The 16,443-nt window shown below is 44.4% G+C and overlaps 1 protein-coding gene across 1 annotated transcript; it reads right to left on the reverse strand.

Moving 5' to 3' along the window:
* Positions 1–10,680: 10,680 nt before the first annotated feature.
* On the reverse strand, positions 10,681–12,728 carry LOC309590309 (helix-loop-helix protein 13-like; the record flags this gene model as incomplete). Its single annotated transcript, XM_082311429.1, has 3 exons — positions 10,681–10,718; positions 12,197–12,541; positions 12,575–12,728. 3 exons carry the CDS (start codon positions 12,726–12,728, stop codon positions 10,681–10,683), a joined length of 537 nt encoding a protein of 178 aa, XP_082167555.1.
* Positions 12,729–16,443: the final 3,715 nt, after the last annotated feature.

The raw sequence follows: 16,443 nt of genomic DNA on the forward strand, positions 1-16,443 counted from the left end.
CACTTGAATGCTCCAAGAGCAAGTTATTTTGATAAGGTGCAGTTCTTCCTCTACGGCATTTAAGATACATTGAAAGTTGTTAATTTCTAATTTTTTTTTTTTTCAGTAAAACTTTAAAGGGTTTGCCAACTTCTTTCACTGATTTAATTTCACAGTTTTATAGGATTGTTAAGTTACTATTGATTTTTAACACTATTAATTCAATTCACTGGGAAGATACCAACCGCATATTACTTTCATTTTGCGAAGCAGTTCAGTTTCAGCGCTGGCTCCGAGTTGTGTGTTTTGCTGATGTTTTACCCCATGGAGAATAGCTTGGCTGTTGAAGAGCTGCGCCGGGATCGCTTCATGAAGATGTAAGAGTCAGTAGAAGAATATAATGTGGAAAAGGGAAATAAAGTTATTGAAAGACCCTTCCTGGTTTTTGTTTGGCTTGAGGAGTTTTTGCCCCCCTGGAAGCAGATCCATTATTCTGCTGGGGCAGTGTAATGTTTCTAAGCCTGACGTTTTCTTACTGTCATGATGCTGCAGAAATCCTAGCCTGTGGTGTCAGAAGAATTGCATAGTGTCTGTTGGAAACTTACTGATAATATGGAATTACCTTCCTGGAAGACGTTGATTTAAGAGTGCAGCATGTGTTTCAATAGCAGAAAAGGAAAAATGATAAGCTACTCAATATGTAAGGTGTCGATCCATTAAAACACAGGAGTCTTTCCTTTGTACTAATACCTGCTGAAACCAGCTCAACCTAAGCACACACTTATATTTAAGCATGTACTTCATAATTTTCCTGGGCTGCTGGAGTGGGATTAAAGAGCAGAAATGCTGAAAACCAGCCTGTTAGGTGGGCAAAAATCTGTGCAAAGGTTTGTGCTAGCTGGGAAAGTCTGCCTTGCTATTGCAAGCTTGCCGTTGCAAACTTGTCTAGCTGCATCACCCAAGACTCTTTAATACGGAGGTGACTTTGAGTGGGTTGGTGTGTACCCCCACAGAAAATATGGGATGAGGGAAACAAGTATGGTAATAGAAGTATCTGCCGTGATTTAGACAGCATAAGGAGAGAGGTGCTTGCAGCAGGCGGTATGCAAGTCGAAAACCTTGGGAATCGCGCATCTGAAATGCAGGTACCTGAATAATGAGAGGATTTGATGTTTGTTGAAAACCAGGTCTCAGATTAGCTCACTGGCTGGGTCTAGTGCTATAACATTCAATAATGGTTGCTACAGTTCATATAACTTTATTGTCATCTGGAGAACTGTGTAAATGTTAGCTTGGGAAATCTCTCTTGCACGCTCAAGCAGGATGCGTGTGTGCATGCATGCCTACGTGCGGTTCAGCATAGGGGGTAGCAGGATCAGGTTCCCCTCTGAGGAGCTTTGTAGCCATTTAGCAAAAGTCCCTCTCTGGGAATCCCAACTTAAATCTTACTCCGTGACCTAGGAAATGGGTTTTTGATAAGCCTCATGTACAGGCATGACTTGTTGCTGGAGGGGCAGGTGAGAGGGAAACCTGCCGGGCACTGAAATGTTGTGAAAACACTTGTTGCAAGGAAAGGTCCACCAAGCTGATGTCACTTCATGACTGATAATTGCTGATCTCTGTATGTGAAGTTTTATTATTCCCTCTTCTCCTATCCCACATTTCCAAGAGACGTGGATGCATACACGAGCACATGTGCATACTCCAAATAACCAAACCTGTGATTGCACTTCCCATTGCTTCGCTCCATTTTCATCTGTGTGTAGCAGTGTCTCATAGGAGCTGCTTGGACTAAAATTTTCCATGCTCGGTGTCTGCCTCAGCTTGATTATTTTTGGAAAGTGCTTTTGGAGGAGATGCCTTAGCCATTCGCAAGACTCTGATGAGAGAAAGAGGCGTCTCGCCACAGGGCAAGCAGCCTCCAGGACCAGCGCAGGGTGCGCAGGGAATGGTGCGCTGCTTCCTGGGGATGTTCAAGATCAGTGGATGGTCTGCCTGTAGGCTTTTTGTGCCAGCTCGCGTCATCTTGGCTTCCCCAGCTGCTGTGCAATTACTACACCAATGTTTCTGAGCACTCAGAATAATATTAAATAATATTTCAGGCTCTTTCTCTATGCAAGGTTTGCAAATAAGGGCTTGGAGAGAGGACAGAAAGATGCATAAAAATGGCTTCAGAAAGATAAAATGCATTAGACTTGTTGAAGTGAAGAGGCATAAACCATAATCTAATTGCAGAGATAGATAGCTATGCATACTCTTTATCTGCATTTTTTTAACAGACATTTTTGTTCGCTGTGTTCCCCGAGGTGATTCGCTTTGCTGGGGCTGAGCTGTAGCAGGGATGCTCTCAGGAGTCATCCTCTGCTCCTGGAAGAGCGAGATTTTAATCCTGTACCACGAGAGGGCAGTGCCTGCAGCTAGATTTCCCTCCGCTCAAACACCCTCCCGGTACGTAAGCTTTGATTGTTAGTGCAAAATAATATGATTTTATTCCCTCCCCCGCCCCCCTTTTCCCCTCTCCTGGCAAGAAATTACCTTTGAGATTGGAATCGCTTTAGCTCTGGTGTTTCCCTGTTCAAATGCACTCGGACTTAAGCTGTAATTGGACACAAAAGGAGCTGATGTGGCTTGGGAGGCTCTTCCCAAAGGTCGGGGCTTGCTGGTAACCCCTATGGAAATATTCCAGGTCCATACACATGGATTTATTGAGGGTACCTAATTGGGAAAGGAGGACAATGTGTTGGATTGTTGTAAGGGGACTTCCACAAGGCATTTAGGTTGCTGACTATATATTTAACCTCCTCTTGAAATCCAATACAGACTGCCTATTTGCCTCCCTATATGTGCAAACTGACTATCTTGCTCCAAGGAGTGTCCACAGGGAGGGTCCAAGATCCTGCTTTCACCAAGGAGTTGGCCCTGGCCAGGCTGTTCTATGGCCATGCAAAGGGAACAGGCTCCTTGCCTCCCTCCCAAAGTCTGACCTAGGAGCAAACAGCTTCTGCTGCAGACCCCAAGGCCCCACAGGACAACAGTTCTTATAAGAAGCCCTCTGGCTGTTGTAATTTCCTCCTGCTGTTTCCTTGGGCAAGCTTCCTGGGTCATATCCCATGCCTTTACACCAGCCCATGCTCGACACAGTGAGAGCACAGCCCACAGCCCAGGAAATCCTGCACAAAATGAAGGTTGGTTGTTTTGAAGGTGAATGAAGGTTGTGATAAAGTGCCAGCCATGTGAATAACACATCAGTTGCTGGGCCAAGAAAGTGGCCAGTGAAGCCAGGTAAGAAATAAAAATTGCTAATAGCAGACCTGCTGCTTCTTTTACTTCACCAGCTGGTTGTACATGGACTGAGATTCACATGCAGAGAAGAGTGCAATGTAGCTGTACGAGTGAAATGTAGGAACTGCCACCAGCCACCATGAGGCACCAGCTCTGGCTGCCATCCCACCTGCAAATAGGTCCAGGGCAGACCATGGTGGTGGCACTCTCAGGTCTAGGGAGTTTCAGCATGAGAGGTACAGAGCAACTTTATTCTCCTCTGCGACAGGAAGGCAGTGAAGAAAAGACTACCTGGGAGCTCCTTTGTTGACTGCCCTGCTCCCAAAGTACTAAATGTTCCCATCATTTGAGGAAAAACATTGTGTTTCCTGACCAACTGATGCTCAGCATCCAAAAAGGGACTGGTGTGAAGACATGGTGCTTGGTGTTTGGCTCAGGGCAGACTTTTAACACATCCATTCCCTGCAGTTCAGCCTCCTCTTCCTAAACAGATCTAGCAGGGTGCGTATGGTTGTATGAGTGGAGACAGCTACAGCCTGGGGTAATCCGTCATCATGACGACAGCTGCAGAGCCATGTACAACCTTCAGAGATTGTTATCCATGTGCAAACTGGAACCAGCCACTACGTCTGATCTTGCATTGCTGGAGTGAGATTTGGAAAGACAGTGTTGAAGTGCAGCAGGATGATGTGCAGGACTGTGTACAAAGCCAGTGTAAGGCCATCTCCTCTCATACACCAGGAATGAGGCTGTGATGGGGGCCGTGTTCTCCAGGCAGCTTTAAAGGACACAGCTAACACTGTGGAGTCTCTTCTGCATGAAATGGTGGCTGGCTACTGAAATGCGATGAAAAACATCATTGTGCAGCTGAGCTGCTTCTTCATGCTGAGAGATTTCTTCCTATTAGGACTATGTCTTTCTTCATAACAAAATGTTGTGGTGCCACAATGCTTTGCTGTTGAGGTCTAGCCTCCATTCCAATATCCCTGTCCCAAAAATTTCAGCACAGTCACCCAGACACTTGAAGAGTACCTTGCAAAGTGTCTAACTTCTGTACAGGCAATATAAAAAATCAGAGCTGTGGGTTACTGGAAGGCAGACCTGCCTCTCAATAATTTTCAAATCTTGAACACCACAGGTCAAGTAGCTTGTGAATCACAAGATCTTCAGTGGCCAAGCTCTGGCAACACTTAAGAAGTAATACAAAGTTGTCCAATTACTTGTCCAGTCTTGTTTCAGATGAAAGATGAAAGTCCTTTTTCCATGCTGGCATAGTAGGGCTCTTGGAAATGAACCTTGCTACTGTGGGTCTGTGGCAAAAAAATGAGAAGCAAATTGTCCCTTCACACCCAGGTCTGTTAAAGAAACTAGCAACTCCTTCTTAAAAGAACAACTCATTTCTTTGCAGTGGGGATGTGATTTCTTTTGTTCCAGAGTTTCCAAGTTGATGAAGGAGAACCATGGTGTATTGTTTCAGAAAGGATCAGTAGTTTAGTTCTGGAGGAAGGAAGGTGTAACAAATCATTCTCACTTTTCTTGGCAACGACCCTGGTGAGCTGGAAGCAGGGACCGCGTTTCAAGTGAACAATTCTTCTGCTGTTGATGGGCCCCTAAGCTGGTCCTCAGAGGTTGCAATACGAGGGTACCATTCTTCAGCGCCTCCTGGCTTCCTTCCATAGGAGGTTTGGCCACTGAATTTCTGGTGAGAGGATCCTGCTGCTTTGTTAGAGGACAAGGAAAAGCAGAGCTGACTGTGCTGCATTGCAAAGGAAGCAGAGCTGAAAAGACCAGGAAGGGGGGAGCTTGACTCTCAAACCAGGGAAGTCATTGAGAGCTGCTTTGCAAGTCAGTGTGCTCCTTTGGGAATATGCTGATAGAACTGAGGAGCCTCCCATAGCCCTCTATCGTCATAAAGTCATCTTAAAATCTTGATCTCTGCTAAGGTGTAATCTACTGTGTATGGGCTGTTGTACAATTAGGTTGTGTGTGTGTAAAACAGAATCTGTACAATTTATAGGAGTTGTTGTTCCTGGGATAAGATTTCAGGGTTCAGGAGGTGAGATGAAGAAATGGAAAAATAAGGGTAAATATCAGAAGTAGTTCCCTGGCAGAGAATCACATTGTGCTGCCAATCAAGCCTCTTGACAGGAGACCAGAAAACTGGGCAAACTGCTATCAAGTGTGACACAGGGAATGAGCCAGAACTGGCAAGAGAGAAGATGGGTGGACATGGAGCATGTCTGCACACAGCAATAACCCTGGATTGACATGGAGTGTAAATGTAGTGCACAGAAATCATTACCCCCCTGGGTCTTTCTGCCTTATAGTTCACTTCCAGGAGCTGCAGTTCAGTCAGGAAAAAGGCAGACTTATTTAAGAACAAATGTGCCCAGACCTGGAGCTATTCAGGAATGACTGTCCTGGAAAAAAATTCCTGAAGAGCCAATTTACCTTTGCACTATTCAGCAGGAAAAGGGCCATAGCACAGGCTTGGCTTCCTTCAGCCAGAGAATGCTGATACCTTCTTCATTTGCTTTTATTCATCCCAAATGAATGGGATCGTCAGAGAGGATGAAACAGAGACTGATCTGATGGCATGACACATTCACCATTTTAGCAGCCAGTTGCATCCAAATGATTTAACAAGACATCACCCAAGAAGCATCCTTTGGTTTAGCACCTTTGGCTGGTGCGTCAGCTGTAACAGGCTGTCAGACTCCAGGTAGCTTGCGGAGGGCAGACAGAGGTGGACTGTCCCCTTTGGCCAGCATAAATCAAATGTGGCTCCACTGAAGGCAGTGGAATGATGCCAGTGTCAAAGCAGGGTGTGCATGAGGAGAAACAGCTTCATCAGTTTTAATGGTGGCAATAAATGTATTGACTCCTACTTACTGACTCAAGAGCCCAGGATTAGAGTTTTAACTCCCAAAAGGAACATTTTTATTTCTGGTTTTGACTTCAACCCAAACCCCAATCCTTACATATCCTGCTGCAGGATTTATTGGCCACAGTTTTTCCAAGCTTAGAGTCATCATCAAATTCCAGCAGCCTGTTCCTCAAAGTCATGCCTTGTGCAATGATTCCTTGACAGCAGCAGTGATAGGTAGGAGTGCCTCCACAGCAGGGCGTTTCGCAGAGCTTGCCAGCCTGCAGACCACAGGCCAGCTGCACTCATACAGCTCCCGTAAGAGCTCCTTGGTGGTGTTGGTGGAACTAGGCTGCAGAAAGCTCGGCAGATATTTCTGTATTTCCTGGCATGGCTGTTTGAGCATGGAGCATCAGTGGTGGGAGTCTGCATATCAGAGGAGGACTTCAGCTTTAGCTGACAGCTACAGCTAAAGCCTTCCTTATCTGGAGTCACCACACTGAGGAAAATCTCTTTGTTCCAGGACTATTCTTCCTGCTTTTTTCATCAGGATGCTTTTGGTACTAATGTAATCTCCAGATTAGTTGTTGGTCCACAGCAAGAAATGCATGAACCTGAGAGATTACCCAACATTACCTTTATATGAGTGTGCCTTCCTGCTGCTACTCCACACACCCAGCCTGCTTCAGATGTCATTATCTAGGATTTTTAGGCCAGAGCAAAGGGCAAAGAAAGAGATTTCTGCTTGTAACCAGGTGCCTGCAGCAAATGTTTATTTGTTTCATAACATGGCATTATTGTCTTGTATCCATCACAGACCTCTGCTGCAGTGTGAAGAAAAGCAAGGCAGATAGTCCAGTTTCTGATACCATTGAAACAGGGGATATCTGGAGTCAGGGATTTTGGACACCCAAAATTAGCTTGGTGTGAAGGACCTTTTATAACAGATACGTTCCCAATTGGAGGTTATTCCACCACTAGCCATGATAACACTAGAGAGGCAGTTATTGCTCCCTGATGACTACAGTGTGTGACCTGTGGGATCTGTCTGAAAGCATCCTGAAGTGATGAGTCACAGTTCCCTGTTGCCATCAACAAGGACCCTGGAGAAATATACATCCTGATGAAAACTTGCAGAAAGCCCTGTTGGGTCTATTTGGACACTTTCTAAACAGCTGGCTTGATTCAGCCCTCCCCTTCCCTTGTTGACACAGATTGTGCCATTGTTGCAGAGCCAGGATGGTAGTGCTATCTCAGGAGCTGGGGACATGCAGATCTTTGCATTTCCCATTGGTGCAGAGCTGCAGGCTGGCAACCAAACCGCTTAGATGGCCGAGCATCACACCTTGGGCTGTTGAAAGAGTTTCCTCTGGCCAAAAGTGCTGGGTGCTGTGGCATTGGGACAGCCTACCACCCATAGTCTACTGTGGAAAGGCTTGTCTGACTTTGGAAAAATGGCACATGGCTATTCCTGCCCCTACGTGCCTCAGTGAGAGTGTGGGTCCTGGGTTACTGGGTGTGACTCTGAGATAGGTATGGAGGTCTCTCAGCCCTGGGAGGATGTCTGTGGTCCCACTGATGAGCCTTAATCTTGCCAGGAAGGTGGCGATGTGACCACTGCTCCCAGGTGTGCTGCAGAGCTTAGAGGTGATGGGCTGCATGGTTTCATTTCCTTTAGGTCCCAGCCAGGTGCTTGGGGATCTTAGACCCAAACACCAAGGCATCTCTGACCACCCATTACTGGGTGGTTGTCTCTGACCACCCATTGCTGCTAACCTGTGACACTTGTGCCACCTTCAGTGACACAGAGGATCAGAATTGCCAGAGCAGGTGGGAGTGAGGGAGAGTGTCAGGGTGGCTTTTTCTTGGTTAGTGTGCTGTGCTCCATTACAAAGGGTCAAGCAATCTCTCTGCAAAGAGATGAAGAAAGCCTCCTTTTATTTGCATCTATCCTGCTTTTTAAGAGTTAAGAGTTTGAATTCATGGCTGTATGAGCCCTACTCTTTGAGGTAAAGATTAAGGTGCATATCTCTCAGAGCAGTGGCCTCCTCGAGGGCCATCACATGTTCTCTCCTAGAAAAAAAAATGGCCTCCTGCTTCTGTCTCCCTGCCAGGCAAACCTGGATCGTATTATTTTCCCACCCTTTCATGAATAGAGGCCACTGGTGAGCAGTTGTTGGCCAAGAGGAGGATAATGTGAGACCCCCCCCACCCATCACTTGTCCTGCTGGCCTTGCACAGGGCCTCTCAAGGCTCATGGGTCCTGTCAATCTCCTCATATTGCTTTTGTGTGAGTGGGTGGTCACTAGGGATTTGAAGTACCTCTCGCCCTCTCCACCACTAAGCCTTGCTAAGCTCAGACTGTGAGGTGAGCTGAAGCAGGATGATAACACAGACCTAGGTCTTTCAGGATGCAGAAAGGTGGACTTATATCCAAAAGATCAAGCAAAGCATTGGGAATGCTGCATTGATACACTGTACGTGTTGTGTGGCCCCACCTGGAGCACGTTACCATTGCAGGAAAAATAGAGGTGGCTTCAGTATTACTAGTGTTGCAACCCAACTGGAGGTCCCAGCTAGGTTCTGTGCATGAGGCATTGCCCAAGAGCACACAGCAAAGCATTTGTGGGCTTGGAGGGACTGTCAGGTAAACAAAGGAGCAAGAGGAGAGTGGATCAATGCATCAGTGACATGCCCAAAGTCATGCAGGTGAGGTAGAAACAGGAACCTCAGCCACATGCCCTGATTTCCCAGTCAGGTCTGTGTCTGCAGGACCTGCTGCGTTTCTAGCAAAGGAGAATGACAGATTTGGAAAACCCAATTATTTCGTATTTTAGAGATTGTAGATATTTATATTATTTACTTATTCAAGTAAAATCCAATGAGTATTTTTGTGGTGTTTTTTGTTGTTGTTGTTGTTTGGTTTTTTAAACCAAAATGACTAGAGAAGTAGGTAAAAGTGGAAAATTGCATTTTCAGGTGTTTTTTTAAGGTTTTTCACCTTTTTGGGTACTGTTTCCTGTAAAAATTCATCCAAGAATCTTAAGTGGGTGAAAAAGCAAGAAGAATCAAAAGTTTGACATGAAATGCTTTATTCTAAGTTGACTGAAATATCTTGTTGCATCTGAGATGAAATTGTTTCTTTTGTTTTGACAGAAAAATTGAAAAGGTAAAAAGGTTCTTTTCAGTTTTCCCCTCAAAGACCCCCCTCTTCATTTTTCCTTCCCTCCAAAACCATCAGTTCCTGACATGGCTTTGCTTTGTAGAGATCAAAGCTATGAGGAGAACTAACCAGTGTGTTAAAATAAATACATTCTCTTTTGTCTAGATCTAGCATCCTACCTGCTAAGAAATGCCATGATAAAGTACCTTAAGGCAGAATGGTTTCAGATCTCTGAGTGCACTAGCAGGGTGTTAGAGAAGTGTGCAAGATGTATGTTGGCTCTTCTTTACCAAAAAATTGATTCAGAACCTTTACAGTATAGGACTGACAGGGAAAAAAATGCATTCAACAAACACAATGTTAGCTCTAGGGTACACTCAGGTAATATGGGAGAATTATGTCAGAAACAGCTGTAGGCTTTTCTTCATGGTTTTATTCTTGCTAGTATGAAAACCCTCATTATTACCATGGGCTGCAAAATAGGATGGCTGTTCTGTGAAAACAACTCTTTAGTAATCATTTTCCAAGTGTGAACACAATGCTTTGCCTTTCTATTTTATTGCAGGGGGAATGTGGGTGGCATTTCATGTTGGAAGACTTTATCAGAGCCTTCCTGATTGTTGCTGGAGCAGCATCAGGTCACTGGCATTTGCTCAAAAAAATCACAAACCAGAAACATTACTGTAAAGATGTCAAAAGCCAGCTGCTGCCTTTGCATGAGCATTCAAGCTGACATGTATGAGGGGCGTAGAGGAGATGGTGACCAAGTGCTAGCAGTCATTGGCCTTTTCATACCAAAATGCCTTGGACTCAGACCTCCCAAAGTTGTCACATTGGGAAGAAGGCATGAGAAGTTTTGGAGAGACACACAGATAGAAAGACCTGTGTCTCAATGCCTGAAAACTGAGCCTTTCGTGGTCTCTGTGCTCTGAATCACTGGTAACTTTTACAGTTATGGCCCTGAACATCTTAAGCCAAGCAATAGGTTGCAAGAGGTGGTGCTTAGTTTTTTCTTGTGCTCAGGGGTAGGTTTTCCCACACACTGGAAATGTGATTTGGACACTCTTCTCATCCAGTGGAAGAGAAAATGTTGTTGCTGTGATTGTAATGACACTGATTTTTAATCCGTTTTGTTATTTTCATGCAAGAGCAGTATATCAATGTGTGAGAAACTAGAAGAAAGAGAAGCAGAAGGCCCTATACAGCAATGAATTAACACCAAAAGAGGCTGGATGCTAGACATGACGAGAAAGCGATCTGTGACAATAAGTAAAGTTGTAAGTGCCATGCTTTTGCTTGCAGTACTGAGAATTTAACAGCCGGTACCCAGCAGTCAGGTCATCAGGTTTTGCAATATGCTGCCTTTAAAGATCTTTCTTTTGGGTACCGCTTAATCCCACTTTACCCAAGACAGGCGGGCTGTCAGATCTGCACAGAACAGAAGGGAGAAAGGAAAACAAAATAAAGACATACCACATGAATTTAAAAACATTTAAATTAGTGTTTAACAAGTCAACTATTCAGCCTCTTCAATAAAGCAGCCTCATTCATTTAGATCTTTCCAAATGGAGCTCTTCAGAAATATTAGTTAACTAGAAGCCTGACAAAAGAGGTGATACCTATGAGAGCCATTTGTATTGTTTTAAAACCTGTTTATCTATTAGAGGTGGAGGCAGATGGAAAATAAAATATAAATGTTCTCTGTAGTCAAGAGAGTTGTGATCGGGATTCATCTCCCAGTCATGCAGCTAATGGAAATTAATAGGAAAGGAGAAAAGACTTAATTAACTTTTCCTTTAAAGTAAAGTGATTGCTTTTTCCCTGTAGGCTTTCTCCCTTTGACACTTCCCTGTGAAATAAAAAGGGAATATTCTTTGGAATGACTTTTCTCTACTTATGCTGCGCTTTTTGAAGGCTGATATGCTTCAAGGCCCTTTTCCAAAAAGTGACAAAATCCAATGGAACTTATACTGCAAAGGGACAGAGTTAGAAAGGGGGGTAATTATCTTATAATACAAGGTGCCAGGAACTGCTGAAAATCCCCCTCTGCTCCTCCCTGCACTGCTAAGTAACACAAAATCTGTTGCTTACTATCTGAGACTTGCAGCCCTGTGCTGGGCACTTGGGCAATTTCCCATCTTCACCATATAGTGGGCAGATGAAGCACCATATTCTGGTGGAAGCAAGCACAAAGTTCAATCCCACATAAATCAGGATTAAGTACAAGCCAAACAGAAAACAAATAACAGTCCTTCACTTTAAAATAGAAATAATTATATAAGAATATAAAATGCAAATAGGCATTTGCTCCACTATGCTTTGAAACAAACCTGAAATTTGAGTGCACTTTCTTGTGTGTCCTGGTTTTCAGTGTTAAACTGTAATAACTCTGAGAAGCTCTTGGTTCCTTGAACATGTGTATTTTAAGAAATGAGGTTCTGTTTATGTTCAAAGCCAGGTGGTTTCCTCAGTCAGGTGCAAGCTGAAGAAAACTTGTAAAGAAAATAAAGAAAATCTCTACAGGGTCCATCATCTTGCATTATAAAAGAACAGCTTTGCACAGAATAAAAAAAAAAAAGCCTAAAACTGTATTCTGAGAATAAGTAAAATCTTTAATCTTGTTTGTACAAAGAACCACCATTCCCATGAGCTTAGTAAGTTGTTCTTTTCTTTTTTTTTTTCTTTTCCCTTTTTTAAGAAAAAGATCCTTAAAGTTGAAGACAAGGTTGGATTTTTTTTTTATTGAGACATTACTTAGCTACTCTTTTTTAAAGATGGAGTTTCATGTTGTCAGAGCCATTTGAATATGACAAGTGGATATTCAAAAGCAATTGAACTGATTCACTCTCGCTGGCAACCCAAAGCACCACAGTGATCCCCCAAAATACAACCCTTCGTTCACTCACCGCTTGTATTCCAGGTTGCCCGCTGTTGGCTTTGCAAACCGTTCTTCAGGCACTGCTCCACGTAGGATTTGGGATCACATCCGGAGAGGAGGACCTCACGAAGGAGAGCAATGTAGGCGATGGCCAGCCGGAGCGTGTCGATTTTGGAGAGGCGCTTCTCGTACGGGAAGGTTGGTACGTGGCACCTGAGCTGGTCGAAGGCCGCGTTGATGTTGAGCATCCTCTTCCTCTCGCGGACGTTGGCGGCGTGGCGCTGGCGGGGGGGCCCGGGGGGCGGCGGCGGGGCGGCGGGCGGCGGCGGCGGTGGGGAGCTGTCCAGTTCAGCACCCGCCGCCCGCCCCGCCGCTCCGCCCGCCGGCTCCCCCAGGGCGGGCGGGCAGGCGGGGGAGGGCCAAGGGGAGAACTGGTCTGCCGGGGAGGAGCAGTCCAGTAGGAAGCTGTCCAGCTGAGCGATGGGATCCGCCTGGTCCCAGAAGAGAAATTCAAGAGTAGACGAGTCTCCCTGCTCGAAGCTGCAACAAAGTTCCTCCATCCTCTGTACCAATACGAAACAAGCTGACAGAAATATTTACAACTGCAGGCTAAACTGATTACCAGGAAAATCAGATTCTAATTTCATTAGTACCCCCCCACCCCAAAAAATATCAGGGGCAAAGAGTCCTGGTTGTGTTCTTGAGGAAGACTGTCGCAAAAGTTTCCCCAGTTGCAAATCCAAGTGGGACTCGTGATTTAAATACTTCATGGCTCCTCAGCAGGGGAATGATCCTATTCTTCCCCACTCAAAACTAATTAGTACACGTGCTTCTCTTTTTATTAGCTGTTGACTACAAAACAATATGAATGAATGTAACAAGAGAGAATGAATTTTCTATTGACTTTGTCCTGGAAAATCCATTGAAGCAGTTATTGAGTTCTTCCACAAGTTCAGTCTCTCCACTTGCTATTTAGAGTAGGGTTCACACAGGGATTTTGTTGCTATTGTTGTTGGTTTTGGTTAGGAGTGGTTGGAGGAAGAAACAAAATACAGTCCTTTATCTTTTTGGTAAAGTGTTAATAGCCCCATATTCTCCAATGGCTGGATAAACAAAACGCTATTATAATGCTGTCAGAAACACATGATTCTGCTCTCTTTGACAGTGGAAGCTAGTGGCATCTTCTGCACTTCTAGCAAGAGAATGGTTGGGATAAAGATGTGGGATGCACTGCTGTGTTAAATTGGAACACAGTGGTACCTCATATTAAGTAAGCCAACGCCACCTCATTTGGTTAATGCATTTTCTGATTCACACTTAAATTACACATTTTGTGATCAATGCAGACATTCAGTGCTCTGTCTCAGACCATACTAAGCACTGGAAAATAACAGCGGCTGTAATAACCACAATGGGTGCACACCTAGAATTGTGGACCGGGTGGGCCACATCTTGAGAAGTGCTAGGAACTGGGAGAGTAGCAGGTGTCCAGCATCCCTGTGATGCTGGACAAATGAGGTGGAAGGTGTTAAGCACCACCAGAACTTTAAAGTAAGTGCATAACATGAGTGGGTGCTTCAGTCTCTTTGATTTGCACAATACTTAAGCCAATGTTTAAATTCATTCAGAAGTAGTTTAAGTGATTTTTTTAAGGACTTGAATGAATGGAATGGAAATATGTTTTAAGTTAGAGAAAGCCTAAATGATTTTCCTGAAGCATGTCATAAAGAACTTTTATCAAGACACTTAATCAAATGCTTGACTTCATGCACAGACTCATGTCCTGCTGCTGTGTGAAGTTTCAAGAGATGTCTACTGTGAAGTTTATGAGCCACAGACAGCTTCCTGATAGGACAGCTGAAACCGCAAATCCCAACAGCTTCAGATAAAGAGCCAGAGAGCAGAAAATGACCTGCATTTTCAGTGGATCCAAAAGGATGATCAGTCCTCCATCTAACAATGACTTAGGATGCAGTCCTGGTAGCTTTGCCCTGTGAACAGAGGGATTTATTTTAAGATAAGGTATAGGCTACTAATGACTCTTCTTAGTAACCTGGATTTTGCCTTGTGGCAATTCTACATGTTCCAGGAAGTTTAAGGCAACAGAAAACAGGCTGCAGGAAAGATTTTTGCAACAAGTAAATATGAGAAAGTCACAGTGTATGAAACGCTAGGACTATCTATTTTCTTCTTGTTGCGCAAATTGAACAAGAAACCCATTACCTGTAATTCTGATTGACAAAGGAAAATACCAAGTGTGACAATACAGGGCAAATAGTGGTTAAATAATGAGAAAGTGTCTTGCTTTCTCTGGTCAGCTCAGGGCACAAATTTTGTACTAGTTTTGTACAAAGTAAATAATTTGTCATGATACCAGCATACCCAACAACAAAATATTGGTATTGTGAAAGTCCGTAGTGATGGACAGCTGCTGCTCCAGATGAATACCAACAAGGGACAAGGCAGCTGGCTACAGGACAGGAGGGGATGCAGGAGGGGTGAAAGGAATGGCCACAGTTACAGGTGGCAGAGCTGACACTTGAACTTGAGCCAATCAATATGGAGTTCATTCTGCAATGGTTTCTTTTAAATCGTATCATTGTATTTTCCAGTGTTATGTACAAGCAATGTTCCCAAAAGAAACAACTTACTACAGTCCCCGTGCTTGGCACTGAGGCTGCATGTCTGATCCCAGCAGTCCCTTCTACACCCTTGTAAGCGGATTTAGGCTCAGCTATGCAGAAAACAGGCAGCAAGAAAGCCTTCCTGCCTGAGATCCCTACCTCTGCATGCTGCACCACCTCTACCCAAAACACTTCTGCAGCACTGCTGCTGCATTGTTGGCCTCTCATGGATGCTTTGCAGTTCCCAAATTTCAGATTATCGTTTAGATGCTTCTATGGCTCCCCCGTCACTGTTTAACAGAACACTGGGTAGTGCTCATTCGGCCACCTTAGGCACAAACATAAGACACTTGAAAACACTGAAATCAGCAAAAGAACACCAGGTCTTCTCCTGAACAGGGCTCTGGAGGAGACAGTTGTCCACTGGGAGCAATGGGCAGAGACAAGGAGGCTCAGCAAATAACATGGTTAGTTTTATGTGCTGGGTTCCTCTTTCTCAGCAGATGCTTCTTCAGTGCTTAATGTTCCCTTCCAGATCCATCACTGCTAATAGTGTTGCCTGGGGATATGTCTGGCTCCACAGATGGAGAGCAGATGTTCCAGCAAACCTACTTTTAGCGTGTTCAAGGGGAATCTGGCTCTCTTAGAGAGTCTCTGGACAAAGCAGAAAGGGGGAGGGAAGGGGAAGAAAGGGAGAAAAGCAAGAAAAGATTTACCCTTAGAAAGCCAGCTATGAAAGAGATCAGGTCTCAGAAGAGAAGCTGAGGTTCCCATCCCTCATATGAACAAACCCTACGACAACTTCAGACATGTTGCACTCTCAGTGTTTCTGCAACTCTGTTTGTCAGAGAGGGAGGGAATGTATAACTAATTGGGCTAATTTTGCGCTTGTCTGGAAGATGTGGGTGAAGGAGTCTCCAACAGGGAACGAGGTAGCACGGGTACCACACTGAGCGGGGGTGCTGTTGATTATGACACGTTGGTATAATTTCAAGATCTGCTCAACCACCATTTCCCCCAAAACCTCTTCAGATCCAGTGAATCTAGAAATAGCATTTGACTGCTGGTCATTTTTAATCAGTAGGGTCTAATGAAAGCAAATTCTTGAGCCAGAAACTTTGTCCTGGGTTTATGTCTATGATAGGCAATGAAGCCATGGTCATTTCGGTTTGAATTCTTCCAGGTCTAGATATTTACGTCTCCCTTTATAATTTTACTTATTCATGCTGGGAACTACCTTTCTCAGTCCTGTCCCCCTTTCTCTGTCATCTAAACAAATCCACCCAACAGCAGACTCTGTGATTTTGCCTATTTCATAGAATTTTGGGTAAAAACCTGCTTTCAGGGAATATTTCCACTGCAGTTTTTTTCTTCACCGTCCTTAGCAGCTGAAAGCTGTTACCCTGTACCTGTATCTCAAAGATAACAGGGTCTCCTGAGGTTATTTTGGAGCAGATTTTTCTCTGCTGTTCTTGTCCCATTGGCCTTATTTCAGGCTCAGCTTGGGGAACCTTCCCAATGACATTTTTAGTGGATTCAGTGAAACCTCTCAGTTCTGGCAAAATGGCATTTCTTTTTTTTCCTGGGAACTTAGTTTTAGCATGTTTCCATCATCTTTAATTGCTTAATGAAGGAAGTCAGTCCTTGGCCT

The sequence above is a fragment of the Platalea leucorodia genome (genome assembly GCF_965183815.1).
Source record: "Platalea leucorodia genome assembly, chromosome: 5".
Classification (NCBI taxonomy): Eukaryota; Metazoa; Chordata; class Aves; order Pelecaniformes; family Threskiornithidae; genus Platalea; species Platalea leucorodia.